The following is a 13336-nucleotide window of genomic DNA, read 5'->3' on the forward strand; positions in this document are numbered from 1 at the left end:
AGGATCTTATATGTTTCAATCAAGTAGCCTCTTATTCTTCTGAACTCCAGCAGGTACAAGCCTAGTCTGTCCAACCTTTCCTCATAAGACAACCCGCCCATTCCTGGTATTAGTCTAGCAAACCCTCTCTGAACTGCTTCCAACACATTTACATCCTTCCTTAAATAAGGTGACCAATACTGTATATAGTATTCCAGATGCAGTCTCACTAGTGCTCGGTATAACTGAAGCATAACCTCACTACTTTTGTATTCAATTCCCCTCGCAATAAATGATAACATTCTATTAGCTTTCCTAATTACTTGCTGTACCTCCATATTAGCCTTTGTGATTCATGCACTGAGACACCCAGATCCCTCTGCATCTCAGAGCTCTGCAATCTCTCACCATTTAGATAATATGCTTTTGTTTTATTCTTCCTGCCAAAATGGACAATTTCACATTTTCCCACATTATATTCCATTTACCAGATCTTTGCCCATTCACTTAACCTGTCTATATCTTCTTGCAGCCTTCTTATGTCCTCCTTGCAACTTACTTTCCTTACCTATCTTTGTGTCATCTGCAAATTTAGCAACCATCCCATCCAGCCCTTCATTCAAGTTATTTATATGAATTGTAAACAGTTGAGGCCCCAGCACTCACACTGATCCCTTTGGCACACCACTCATCACATCCTGCCAACCTGAAAAAGACCCATTTATGTCTACTCTCTGTTAGCTAGCCAATCTTCTATCCATGTCAATATGTTACCCTCTATACCATGAGCTTTTATTTTCGGTAATAACCTCTGATGTGGCACTTTATCAAATTCCTTCTGGAAATCTAAGTACAGTACATCCACCAGCTCCCCTTCATCCACAGCATAATATGTTACCTTCTCAAAGAACTCCAATAAGTTGGTTAAACATGACTTCCCTTTCACAAAACCATGTCGACTCTGCCTGATTACCTTGAACTTATCGAAGTGCCCTGTTATAACTTCTCTAATAATAGCTTCCAAAATTTTCCCATGACAGATGTTAAGCTAATTGGTCTGTAGTTTCCCACTTTCTGTCTCCCTCCCTTTTTGAATAATGGAGTTACATTTGCTATCTTCCCGAATCTAGGGAGTTTTGGAAAATTAAAACCAATGCATCAGCTATCTCACTAGACAGTTCTTTTAAGACCCTAGGATGAAGTCCATCAGGACCCAGGCACTTGTCAGCCCGCAGCTCCAACAAATTACTCAGTACCTCATCTCTGGTGATTGTAATTTTCCTGACTTTCTCCCTCCCTTCCGTTTCCTAATTTATAGCTGTTTCAGGGATGTTACCTGTATCCTCCGTAGTGAAGACTGATGCAAAATACCTGTTCAATTCATCTGCCATTTCCTTATTTTCCATTTTGAATTCTCCAGACTCACTTTCTATTGGACCAAGGCTCACTTTGTTAATTCATTTCTTTTTAAAATATTTATAGAAACACTTACTATCTGTTTTTATATTTCTGGCTAGCTTTCTCTCGTACTCTAATTTTTCCCTCTTTATTAATCTTTTAGTCATCCTTTGCTGTTCCCTACATTCTGTCCAATCTTCTGGCCTTCCACCTCTCTTTGCACAATTATATACCTTTCCTTTAAGTTTGATACTATCTTTAACCTTTCTAGTTAACCCACGGATTGTGTGTCCATCCCTTGGACCTTTTCTTACTCTTTGGAGTGTATCTATTCTGTGTATTCTGAAATGTCCCCTGACATGTTTGCCAGTGCATCTCTATTGACCTATTCCTTAACCTAATTTGCCAATTCACTTTAGCCAGCTCTGCTTTCATTCTCTCATAATTGCCTTTATTTAAGTTTAAAAGCATAGTCTTGGACCCACTCCTCTCTCCCTCAAACTGAATATAAAATCCAATCATGTTATGATCGCTGCTACCTGGGGACACCTTCATTATGAGAGCATTAATTAATCCCATCTCATTGTACAATACCAGGTCTAGTACAGCCTGCTCTCTGGTTGGTTCCAGAATATGCTGTTCTAAGAAACTATCCCAGAAACGTTTTATGAACTCCTCAACTAGGCTACCTTTGCCCATCTGAATTTTCCAGTCTATATGTGGATTAAAATCTCCCATGATTATCATCGTGTCTTTCTGACAAGCTCCCATTATTTCTTCCTTTATGCTCCATCCTACCATGTGGTTCCTGTTAGGGGGCCTGTACACAACTCCAGCAAGTGACTTCTTGCCTTTACCATTTCTCATCTCTACCCAAACTGTTTCCACATCCTGGTTTCCTGAACTTAGGTCATCCCCCTCTAATGTGCTAATACCATCGTTAACTAACAGAGCCATCCCTCCACCTTTTCCTCGCTTCCTGTCCTTCCTAAATGTCCTGTACCCTTCAATATTCAGGTATCAATCCATGTCCTCCTGCAGCCATGTCTCCATAATGGCTATCAAATTGTACTCATTTACTTCTATATGTGCTCTCAGTTAATCTGTTTTGTTTCGAATGCTTTGTGCATTCAGATACAGAGCCTTTAGTTTTATCCTTTTATTCTTTTTATAACCTCTAATCTCATCTGTTGATTTACTGTTAGATTTGTACTCCCTGTTCCCTCCTGTCGTGGTTTGTTTTTCATTTCCCATAATAATACCTTTCTCTTTTGCCTTGTTTGATTTACTACATCTTCCCAAATTTGATCCCTTGCCCCCCCTATATAGTTTAAAAGCCTCTCTACTTCCCTAGTTATACAGCTCACAAGAACACTGGTCCCAGCGTGGTTCAGGTGTTGACTGTCCCAACGGTACAGATCCCACTTTCCCCAGTATTGGTGCCAGTGCCCCACAAACCGGAAACCCATTTCTCCCACACCAGGCTTTGAACAATGCATTCATCTCCCAAATCTGATTTGTCCTATGTCAATTTGCACGTGGCTCAGGTAATAATCTGGAGATTAGGACCTTTGAGGTTCTGCTTCTTAATTTGGTGCGAAGCTCCTCACACTGACGATGCAGAACCTCCTCCTTTGTCCTGCCTGTGCTGTTGGTACCAACATGAACCGCAATGACTGGGTCCACCCCTCCACTGCAAGTTCCTGTCCAACCCTGAGCAAGTACGAACATACATATGAACAAGGAGCAGGAGAAGGCCATTCAGCTCCTCGAATCTTCTCCGACATTTAATAAGATCAAGGCTGATCTGATAGCTTGAAGTCTGCATCCCATCTACCGGCGATAACCTATCACCCCCTTGTTTACCAAGAATCTATTCACCTCTGCCTTAAAAATATTCAAAGACTCTGCTTCCACCACCTTTTCAGGAAGGGGGTTCCAAAGACTCACCACCCTCTGAGTGAAAAAATTTCACCTCACCTCTGTTTTAAATGGGCGACCCCTTATTTTTAAAAAGTGATCCCTAATTCTAGATTCTTCCACAAGAGGAAACATCTTCTCCACATCCACCCTGTCAAGATCCCTCAACATCTAATATGTTTCAATCAAGTCACCTCTTACTCTTCTAAACTTCAGCAGATACAAGCTTGGCCTGCCCAACCTTTCCTCATAAGACAACCAGCCCATTCCAGCTATTAGTCTGGTAAACCTTCTCTGAACTGCTTCTAACGCTTTTACATCCTTCCTTAAATAAGGTGACCAATACTGTATATAGTATTCCAAATGTGGTCTCACTAGTCCCCTGTACAACTGAAGCATAACCTCTCTACTTTTGTGTTCAATTCTTCTCACAATAAATGATAACATTCTATTAGCTTTCCTAATTACCTGCTGTACTCGCATACGAACCTTTTACGATTCATGCGTTAAGATACCCAGATCCCTCTGCACCTCAGAGCTCTGCAATCTCTCACCATTTAGATAATATGCCTCTCTTTTATTCTTCCTGCCAAAATGGGCAATTTCACATTTTCCCACATTATACTCCATCGGCCAGATCTTTGCCCACTTGCTTAACCTATCTATATCTTTTTGTAGCCTCCTTGTGTACTCTTCACAACTTACTTTCCTACCTATCTTTGTGTTTTCAGCAAATTTGACAACCATCCCTTCAATCCCTTCATCCAAGTCATTTATATAAATTGTAAACAGTTGAGGTCCCAGCACTGATCCCTGTGACACATCACTCATTACTTCTTGCCAACCTGAAAAAGACTTATTTTTGCCCACTCTGTTTCCTGTTAGCTAGACAATCTTCTATCCATGCCAACATGTTACCTCCTATACCATGAGCTTTTACTTTCCACAATAACCTCGGATGTGGCACTTTATCAAATGCCTTCTGGAAATCTAAGTACAGTACATCCACTGGTTCCCCTTTATCTACAGCACATGTTACTTCCTCAAACAACTCCAATAAGTTGGTTAAACATGATTTCCCTTTCACAAAACCATGTTGACTCTGCCTGATGACCTTGCGTTTATCCAAATGCCCTACTATTACGTCTTTAATAATAGATTCTCACATTTTCCCATGATGTCCTGAACCCTAGTACTGGGCAGGCAAGACAGTCGCCTGGACTCATGCTCTTTACTGCAGAGAACGGTGTCAATCCCTCTAACTATACTGTGGCCTACTACCAATACATTCCTTGTAACTATCCCGCTTGAATAGCTTCCTGTACCATAGTGCCATGGTCAGGTAGCTCATCCAACCTGCAGCCCCCATTCTCATCCAAACAAGCTGAAAAAACCTCAAACCTGTTGGACAATTGCAAGGCCCGAGGCTCCTGCGCTCCTGCCCTCTGGGTCTGCTTACCTGCCTCACTTGCAGTCACACCTTCCTGTCCCTGACCACTAACCAAAATCAGAAAAGTCTATCCTAAAGGGTGTGCCCGCCTCCTGGAATAAAGTGTCCAGGTAACTTCCCGCTCTCTGATGTGCCGCAGTGTCAGCAGCTCGGTTTCCAGCCAATAACTCGGAGCCGAAGTTCCTGCAGCCGCAAACACTTACTGCAGATGTGTTTGCCCTGGATCACAGCAGAATCCAGAAACCCCCACATCCTGCAATCGTAGCACATCACCTGCCTTGCCATCTCCAATATTTGTTAATTAATTCATAATTGCTAATTGATTAATTATAATTAATAAAGCCTACACCTCCCAACAGGTTTTGGCACTGCCAGTACTGATAAAACAATACAGTACTTGCAATACTGATAAAACTAATAATACCAGTTACTTGTTTACCTGCTGCTTCTGCTGCACCAAAGTGGAAATCAAATACTGGAGGCGGAAGAGGAGCAGAAGGAAAAAAGCATCTCCCGCCCTTCACCGAACTCCCCACTCAGCACACAGTAAACTTCTCGCAGTAAACCTTACTTAAAGCACCTCTTTCCCCTATGCACTGAATTCCCACTTTGAACCAAATTGCCAAATATACTTACTTGGTTTTAGACTCACCCAGGCCGATGTCTCCCCTCACTCACTGTGTCCCTCTTACTGATGGGTCAGTACTGAGGGAGTGCCGTACTGTCGGAGGGTCAGTACTGAAGGAGTGCTGCACTGTCGGAGGGTCAGTACTGAGGGAGCACCGCACTGTCGGAGGGTCAGTACTGAAGGAGTACTGCACTGTCGGAGGGTCAGTACTGAAGGAGTACTGCACTGTCGGAGGGTCAGTACTGAGGGAGTGCAGCACTGTCGGAGGGTCAGTACTGAGGGAGTGCTGCACTGTTGGAGGGTCAGTACTGAGGGAGCGCCACACTGTCAGAGGGTCTGTATTGAGGGAGTGTCACACTGTAGGAAGGTCAGTACTGAGGGAACGCTGCACTGTCGGAGGGTCAGTATTGAGGGAGTGCTGCACTGTCAGAGGGTCAATATTGAGGGAGTGTCACACTGTCGAAGGGTCAGTACTGTGGGAGTGCTGCACCGTCAGAGGGTCAGTACTGAGGGAGAGCTGCACTGTAGGAAGGTCAGTACTGAGGGAGCGCTGCACTGTTGGAGGGTCAGTATTGAGGGAGTGCTGCACTGTCAGAGGGTCAGTACTGAGGGAGAGCTGCACTGTCGGAGGGTCAGTACTGAAGGAATGCTGCACTGTCGGAGGGTCAGTATTGAGGGAGTGCTGCACTGTCAGAGGGTCAATATTGAGGGAGTGTCACACTGCCGAAGGGTCAGTGTTGTGGGAGTGCTGCACTGTCAGAGGGTCAATATTGAGGGAATGTTCCACTATAGAACCATAGAAAAGTTACAGTGCAGAAAGAGGCCATTCACCCCATCGTGTCTGCGTTGACCATAAAAAGTGATAAAAGAAACTAGCCACTCAATTTTGAACCCACTTTCCAGCGCCTGGTCTATTGTAGTCTTGCAGTTTCAGTTCTTCAGGTGCAGATCCAGACACCAGATGCCCACCACCCTCTGGGTGAAAAGGTTTTTCCTCATGTCCCCTCTAATCCTTCTACCTATCACCTTTAATCTATTTCCCCTGGTAATTGACCACTCAGCTGGGGGAAACAAGTCTTTCCTGTCCACCCTATCCAGGCCCCTCATAATTTTGTGCACCTTAATTAGGTCACCCCTCAGCCTCCTCTGTTCTAAGGAAAACAACCCCAGCCTATCCAATCTCTCCTCACTGCTGCAATTTTCAAGCCCTGAAAACATTCTTGTAAATCTCCTCTGTACTCACTCCAGAATAATTATGTCCTTCCTGTAATGTGGTGACCAGAACTGAACACAAAATTCCAGCTGTGGCCTAACCAGTGTTTTATACACTTCCTGCATTACATCCCTGCTTTTGTATTCAATACCTGGTCTAATAAAGGAAAGCATTCCACACACTTTCTTTTCAACAGAACAGGGCGAGGGGGGGTGACAGAACATGGCGAGGGGGGGTGACAGAACATGGCGAGGGGGGGGTGACAGAACATGGCGAGGGGGGGGGAATGACAGAACAGGGCGAGGGGGGGGTGACAGAACAGGGCGAGTGGGGGGGAATGACAGAACAGGGCGAGGGGCAGTAAATTGAAGACAGATAGTCGATGGGGTTGGCGTTGTTGCTTTTTGAAGTCTCTCATGGCTCCAATTTCACATTTCTTGCTGAATCTTTGGAATGAAGAGAATAATTAATTTTAATTCAAAAAATGTTCCTTTATCAGAACCGAGCATCAATTCCGTCACGTAGAAAACCGAGTGAGAATGATTTTGAGATGATTAAGCTGATCAGTAATGGAGCTTATGGGTAGGTCAACACTCATGCCTGTCAAATCCTTTCTCTTGAAAAATTGCAGAGAGTTGGAGTGAGTGAGTGTTTAACCAGCTGTTTATATCCCTAGAGCGGTTTATCTCGTCCGACACACAGAAACAAGGCAGCGATTTGCCATGAAGAAGGTCAATAAACACAACCTGATCCTGAGAAATCAAATCCAGCAGGTGTTTGTCGAGCGGGACATCCTGACTTTCGCTGAGAACCCGTTTGTTGTCAGCATGTATTGCTCCTTCGAGACCAGGCGCCACCTGTGCATGGTGATGGAGTATGTGGAAGGTAGGGCTTGAGAATGATAAGCAGCAAAAGGCTCGGGCCACTTGGGAATCAGTTATTTCCCACATTGTGGTCTTGCGTCGGTGACCATACCTTGTGCCTGTGACAGCAGGGCAAACGTAACATCGTTAAAGATTTGTTTTGTCACAGTCATTTAATCTAATCAGTCATTGGATTCACATGGGTTATATGACGGGTAGAAACACGCTCTGGGAGGCTTCTTAGTCAAATAAAACAAACTTTACTTACACGAGAGCTTCCGTGACTGCTTGTATCCGGCCAGCCCCTCGTACAGCCATTTTGTCCGAGGGAACCCCTCCCTAGAATTTATTTCCCTCCGCTAGCCACACATTGGTTGAACAAATCACATGACACCTACTCAGTTGAACTGATCGCAAAGTGACAGTCATCACATCCCTCCCCACTTAACTCCTTTCAGTTAACAATTGCTTTATTCAATTGAACCAAGAATTTTATGAATTCTAGAAATAATTACATATGATGTTAACCCAGACTTTAATTACACAATACATACAATACACCCATAGTTATAAACTAAGGGATTTGGGGTGGTTTTCAAATTTGCATCGAGTGGTGTAGTTCAATAGGTTGTGAGGCTTGTAATGGATCGAAATTTTCTGAAATTGTACTAGTGAGTAACTCCTGGAGGACCACGAGCTCCTGCTTAGTCCTGTCCATTTTGAGTGGGCCTGTGGGCTCTTCTCCCCCCTGCTTGGAGCTTCTTCTTTTGCAGGCACAGGGGCGGGTCACCTCCTGCTCCCTGGTGGTCCTCCGCTCCAGCCGTCCTGGACTCACAGCCACATTTGGTACGGACAGTCAATTAGCATTAACCTGCACAGGGAGGTCCTTAACGTTTATTACAGGTTGGCCAGAATCTTCGGTGGACACAGGTTCACCAACGCTCGGTGGTATCACGGACTGCGAGAGTGCCTCTCTACCCCTCAAATGGTCAAAGTGTTTCTGAACGATCCATCCCTCTACTCTTTCTTGGTACGAAAGAGGTCCGACCTCAGAAACTACCCTCCCAGGAATCCACCTAGGTCCGCTACTGAAGATTTTCACATACACGTTTTCATTAGTTGAAAACTTGTCTCTACCCTCCCCTGCAAATTTGGAAGCACAAGACTTAACCTCGTCCTGAGAAGATGTTTCACTGACAGTTCAGCAGGAGGAACACCTGTCGTTGCATGTGGGGTAGTACGGTAACTCCGCAGAAAACGTGAGACTCTTATTGCTGAAGATCCACCTAATGGATTTTTCATGCCAGATTTTAAAGTTTGGACGGCTCTCTCAGCTAAGCCGTTCAATGCTGGGTGGTAGGGTGCCGCCTTTTTGTGTTTTATACTATTGAGAGTGGTGAAGTTTTGAAACTCTGCACTCGTGAGCACTGCCCCATTATCGGACACGATTACTTCAGGCAAACCTTGAGTTGCGAAACAGCCGCAGCTTTTCGATGGCCGCCATCGATGTTGGTGTTTTCAGCTCAAAAATTTCTATCCACTTAGAGTGTGCATCAACTATGAGGAGAAACGTTGTACCCATAAATGGTCTGACATAATCGACATGATGTGGACCCATGACCACCCAGGCCATTCCCAAGGGTGTAGTGGAGGCTGTGGCTGGCAGGTCTTGCTGCAGCTGTCACTATTGGCAGTGTTTTACCATGTTCTCAATATCAATGTCAATTCCGGGCTGCCATACATAGCTCCTGGCTAACATTTTCATTTTCGAGATACCAGGGTGGCCACTGTGTAGTTCCTTCAGGAGTATCTCCCTGCCTGGCACAGGAATGACCACTCGCCCTCCCCATGGCACAATGCCAGCATGTCAACTAAGTTCATGTTTACAGATGGAGTAGGGTTTCATGTCCTCTGAAACTGCCTCACTTCCCCATCCCGTAAGGATTTTATCTTGTGCTCTGGATAACAGTGGATCCCGACTGGTCCAGGTTTTGATTTGTTTCGCACAGACTGGTAGCGTATCCAAAAAGTTTAAGGACAAGACAATTTCTTGAGGAATAGGTGTACACATAATTCTCTCTCTCAAGAGCATGTGACTCAGGCAACCGCATTCGCAATATGTATCCCCAGTCAATGTTTGAAGGTGTATTCATGTGCGGCCAGGGTCAATGCCCGCCTCAATCCTCGTAGAGGCTACTGGTGGAATAGTCTTGTTCTCCTTAAAAAGTCCCAACAGCAGCTCATGGAAACAATAGTGAAGTGCCTCCCATGTAGATATTGATGGAACTTTTTGACACCGAAAACTATTTATAGACCCTCTTTTTTGATTTGTGAATAGCATCTTTCAGCTAAGGATATGTATTAAGAACACTATCAGATCAGCCTTGCCGAACTGTCAGCCATTTCATGGGACAGCACTGCCCCAGCGCCATATGGAGCGGCATCACACGACAGTATTGGTTCCTTCGAAGGGTCAAAGTGTACAAGTAGGCTTGAAGACTGTGGCAATTGCTTCACCTTGTTGAAAGCCATTTCCTGAGGAATTTCTCAAAACCAGCGGTGATGCTTCTTTAGCAGGGTTTGTAAGGGGGCCAGCACAGTGGATAGATTTGGCAAAAACCGTCCATGATAATTGACTATTCCTAGAAACGATTTAACTTCAGACACGTTTGTGGGGGAAGGCACTTCTTTTATGTCCCTGACTTTCTCCTCGACAGGGTGTAGCCCTTAAGCATCGATCCTGTGCCCCAGGTAAGTCACCTCCTTGGCTTGAAAAATGCACTTTTCTTTCTTGAGACGAACTCCAACCTCCTGAAATCTTTTTAACACCTCTTCTAAATTTGCCAGATGTTCAGCCTCCGTGGCCCCAGTGATGAGTATATCATCGAGGTATACCACAACCCGGGGCAACCCCTGCAGTCGGCTCTCCGTTTTGTGTTGGAATTTTGCACATGCCAACGAGACACCAAAAGGCAGGCATGTGTACTGAAAAAGCCCTTAGTGGGTGTTTAATGTGACATATTCTCGGGAACCGTCATCCAACTCAAGCTGTTGATAAGCGTGACTCATGTCCAGCTTGGTATATGACTGGTTCCTGGCCAGTTTTGCATAAAGATCTTCGATTTATGAAAGATTTGTTCAGCTTTGCGGCCTGATTAATTGTTTGTTTATAATCACCGCAAATGCAAATAGTCTTGTCGGGCTTCAAAACAGGGACGATGGGTGCAGCCCATTCCGAAAACTGAACCGGCTGGATAATATCTAGTTCTTCTAACCCCTTTAGTTCAGCCTCCATTTTCTGACGCAGGGCATATGGTACGGGTCTTGCTCTGAAAATTTGAGGGGTGGCTTCCGAATTCACGTAGATTTTGGTTTGTAAGCCCTTAATGTTGCCTAACTCATCCCGGAAGATGCTGTCATATTTTCTTAACAATTCTGACAATCCCCCTGTCCTCATCTGGAAAATGTCAGCCCAATTTAACTTTATTTTCTTGAGCCAGTCACGGCCCAGAAGGCTCAGTCCTTTACCCATTACTGCTACGATAGGTAGCAGGGCAGACTGCTGTCCATAGCTTACAGGTACAATGGTGGTACCCCACACCTTTACTTCTTCTCCAGTGTATGTTTTCAGCTTGGCTGAAGCACTCTCCAAATTTAAAGCTGGGCACCCCCTCACAAACACTGGAATGTGTGCTCGCCCATTACAGTGACTGATGCACCCGTATATAGTTCCATATTTAGAGGCTTCCCATTTATACGGAGTGTTACAGTGATTGGGTCTGGCTTAACATCCTTGACATTGGAAAGAGAGTAAATATCGGACTTACTGGTACCAGGGTCTTCCACACTGTGTACTTGTAACATCTTGTTGGATTGGCTATTCGACTGCCTGGACCTAGCCCTGCATTGTCTCCTCAGGTGTCCTTTTAATCCATAATTAATGGTACTCAGCTCCTTAAATCGACAAGATTCAGGAATGTGATTACTCCCACGTTGATAACATTGGACCTTAGGAATCACTGCCAGACTGCCTCTGTTGTATCTTTTAGTTCTATAGCTCACTGGAACTGCTTCCCTTTTTCAAGTGGCTTCAACCGATTTGGTGCTACGGCTGGTTGTTGATTCCCACCCTAACTGGTGCATGGCACCACTTTGCGCGCCCTGCAGTTCCAATGCATCTGCCTCAGCGCTTTCCATAGTGAGCGCAATCTCCATTCTGCATTTGAAATCAATATTAACTTCCGCTAACAACCAACGTTGTATGGTATCATTACACACGCCACAGACTAATCGATCCCGCAGCATATCACTTAGGGTCATTCCAAAATTGCTCTAATAATTGTTCGAGTTTCACAACATACATTGTGATCGACTCCACTGGAGCTCTCGCTCACAAATTAAACTTAAAACATTGCATTATGACTGAAGGTTTCAGTTCCAAATGACCCCATTCCTCTGCAGAGGAGTCGAATGGGTCTATCTCGCTGAAAAGCAGCATCTCGGTGAGTGATATAATTTCTATTCACAGTCATCTATTAAACACAATACTTTCAGATGCAGGCAGGACACAGTGCCAGGATAGTTTTTCCTCATCACCAAATGTAGAAACATGCTCTGGGAGGCTTCTTAGTCAAACAAAATGAACTTCATTTATGCAAGAGCTTCCGTGACTGCTTGTATCCGGCCAGCCCCTCGTACAGCCATTTTGTCCTAGGGAACCCCTCCCTAGAATTTATTCCCCTCCGCTAGCCACACATTGGTTGAACAAATCGTGTGACCCCTACTCATTTGAACTGATCTTATAGTGACAGCCATCGCATGACACTGGATTAATCTACTGACCTGGAACCTAGTGTTAATGTATTTAATGAACTCAGTTGCACTGAATGTATACAATACATGAAACATGGAGAGACAGTGGGGAATCTGAAAACAGCATGAGAGGAGAGGCAGTCAGGAGATTGAAAACAGCATGCAAGGAGAGACAGTCGGGAGTGTGAAAACAGCACGAGTCCTAAAACACATACCTATGTAGTTAAGAAACCGATAACTTTTATTTGTATTTGTGGGTGGCACTGGCATTTAATAAGTACAGTAAATTGTAGAATACATAGGAATTATTCTAAATTAATTAAGAAAATATTTAAAATAAATTAGTAAATAAATACTGTAGTAAACGCTCTATATAAGGTTTTATGGCAGCTCAGCCATGTGGAATGTGCATCCTGTGGGATGTGGGAAGTTGTGGAGGCACAAAGTGCCCTCAATGACTCCGCCTGTAGCAAACGTTACCAGCTGCAGAAACTTGAGCTCCGAGTTGCGGAGCTGATGCGGCAGCTGGAATCACTGTGGTGCGTCCGCAAGGCTGAGGATTACGTGCATAGCACATTTAAAGAGGTGGCCACACCGCAGCTAAGAAGTACACAGGCAAAGAGAGAATGGGTGACTGCCAGAGTATCTAAGAGAAACAGGCAGGTAGTGCAGGAATCCCCTGAGGCTATTTTGCTCTCTAACCGCTTTTCCATTTTGGATACTAGTGAGCAATAGGGTTCCTCGGAGGAGTGTAGCAAGAGCCAAGTCCATGGCACCACAGATGGCTCAGCTGCACAGGAGGGGAGAAGGAATAGTGGAAGCACTATAGTAGTAGGGGATTCCATAGTTGGGGGAACAGACAGGCATTTCAGTGGCCATAGACATGACACCAGGATGGTATGTTGCCTCCCTGGTGCCAGGGTCAGGGATGTCACAGAGTGGCTGCAGGACATTCTTTTGGGAGAGGATGAGCAGCCAGCAGTCGTGGTCCACATTGGGACCAATGACATGGGTAGGAAAAGGGGTGAGGTCCTGAAAGCAGATTTTAGGGAGTTAGGAAGAGAATTAAAAAG

General features: G+C 44.7%; 1 protein-coding gene across 1 annotated transcript in view; it reads left to right on the forward strand.

The window, feature by feature from the left end:
* Positions 1-13336, forward strand: part of LOC144689089 (microtubule-associated serine/threonine-protein kinase 3-like) — a 185666-nt gene that overhangs the window by 62473 nt on the left and 109857 nt on the right. Inside the window, exons 11-12 of the mRNA XM_078556239.1 lie at positions 7088-7170; positions 7265-7473. Coding sequence (XP_078412365.1) covers positions 7088-7170; positions 7265-7473 — 292 coding nt within the window. The remainder of the gene's footprint in view (positions 1-7087; positions 7171-7264; positions 7474-13336) is intronic.

Source organism: Cetorhinus maximus, chromosome 13 (genome assembly GCF_964194155.1).
Source record: "Cetorhinus maximus chromosome 13, sCetMax3.hap1.1, whole genome shotgun sequence".
Taxonomy (NCBI): domain Eukaryota; kingdom Metazoa; phylum Chordata; class Chondrichthyes; order Lamniformes; family Cetorhinidae; genus Cetorhinus; species Cetorhinus maximus.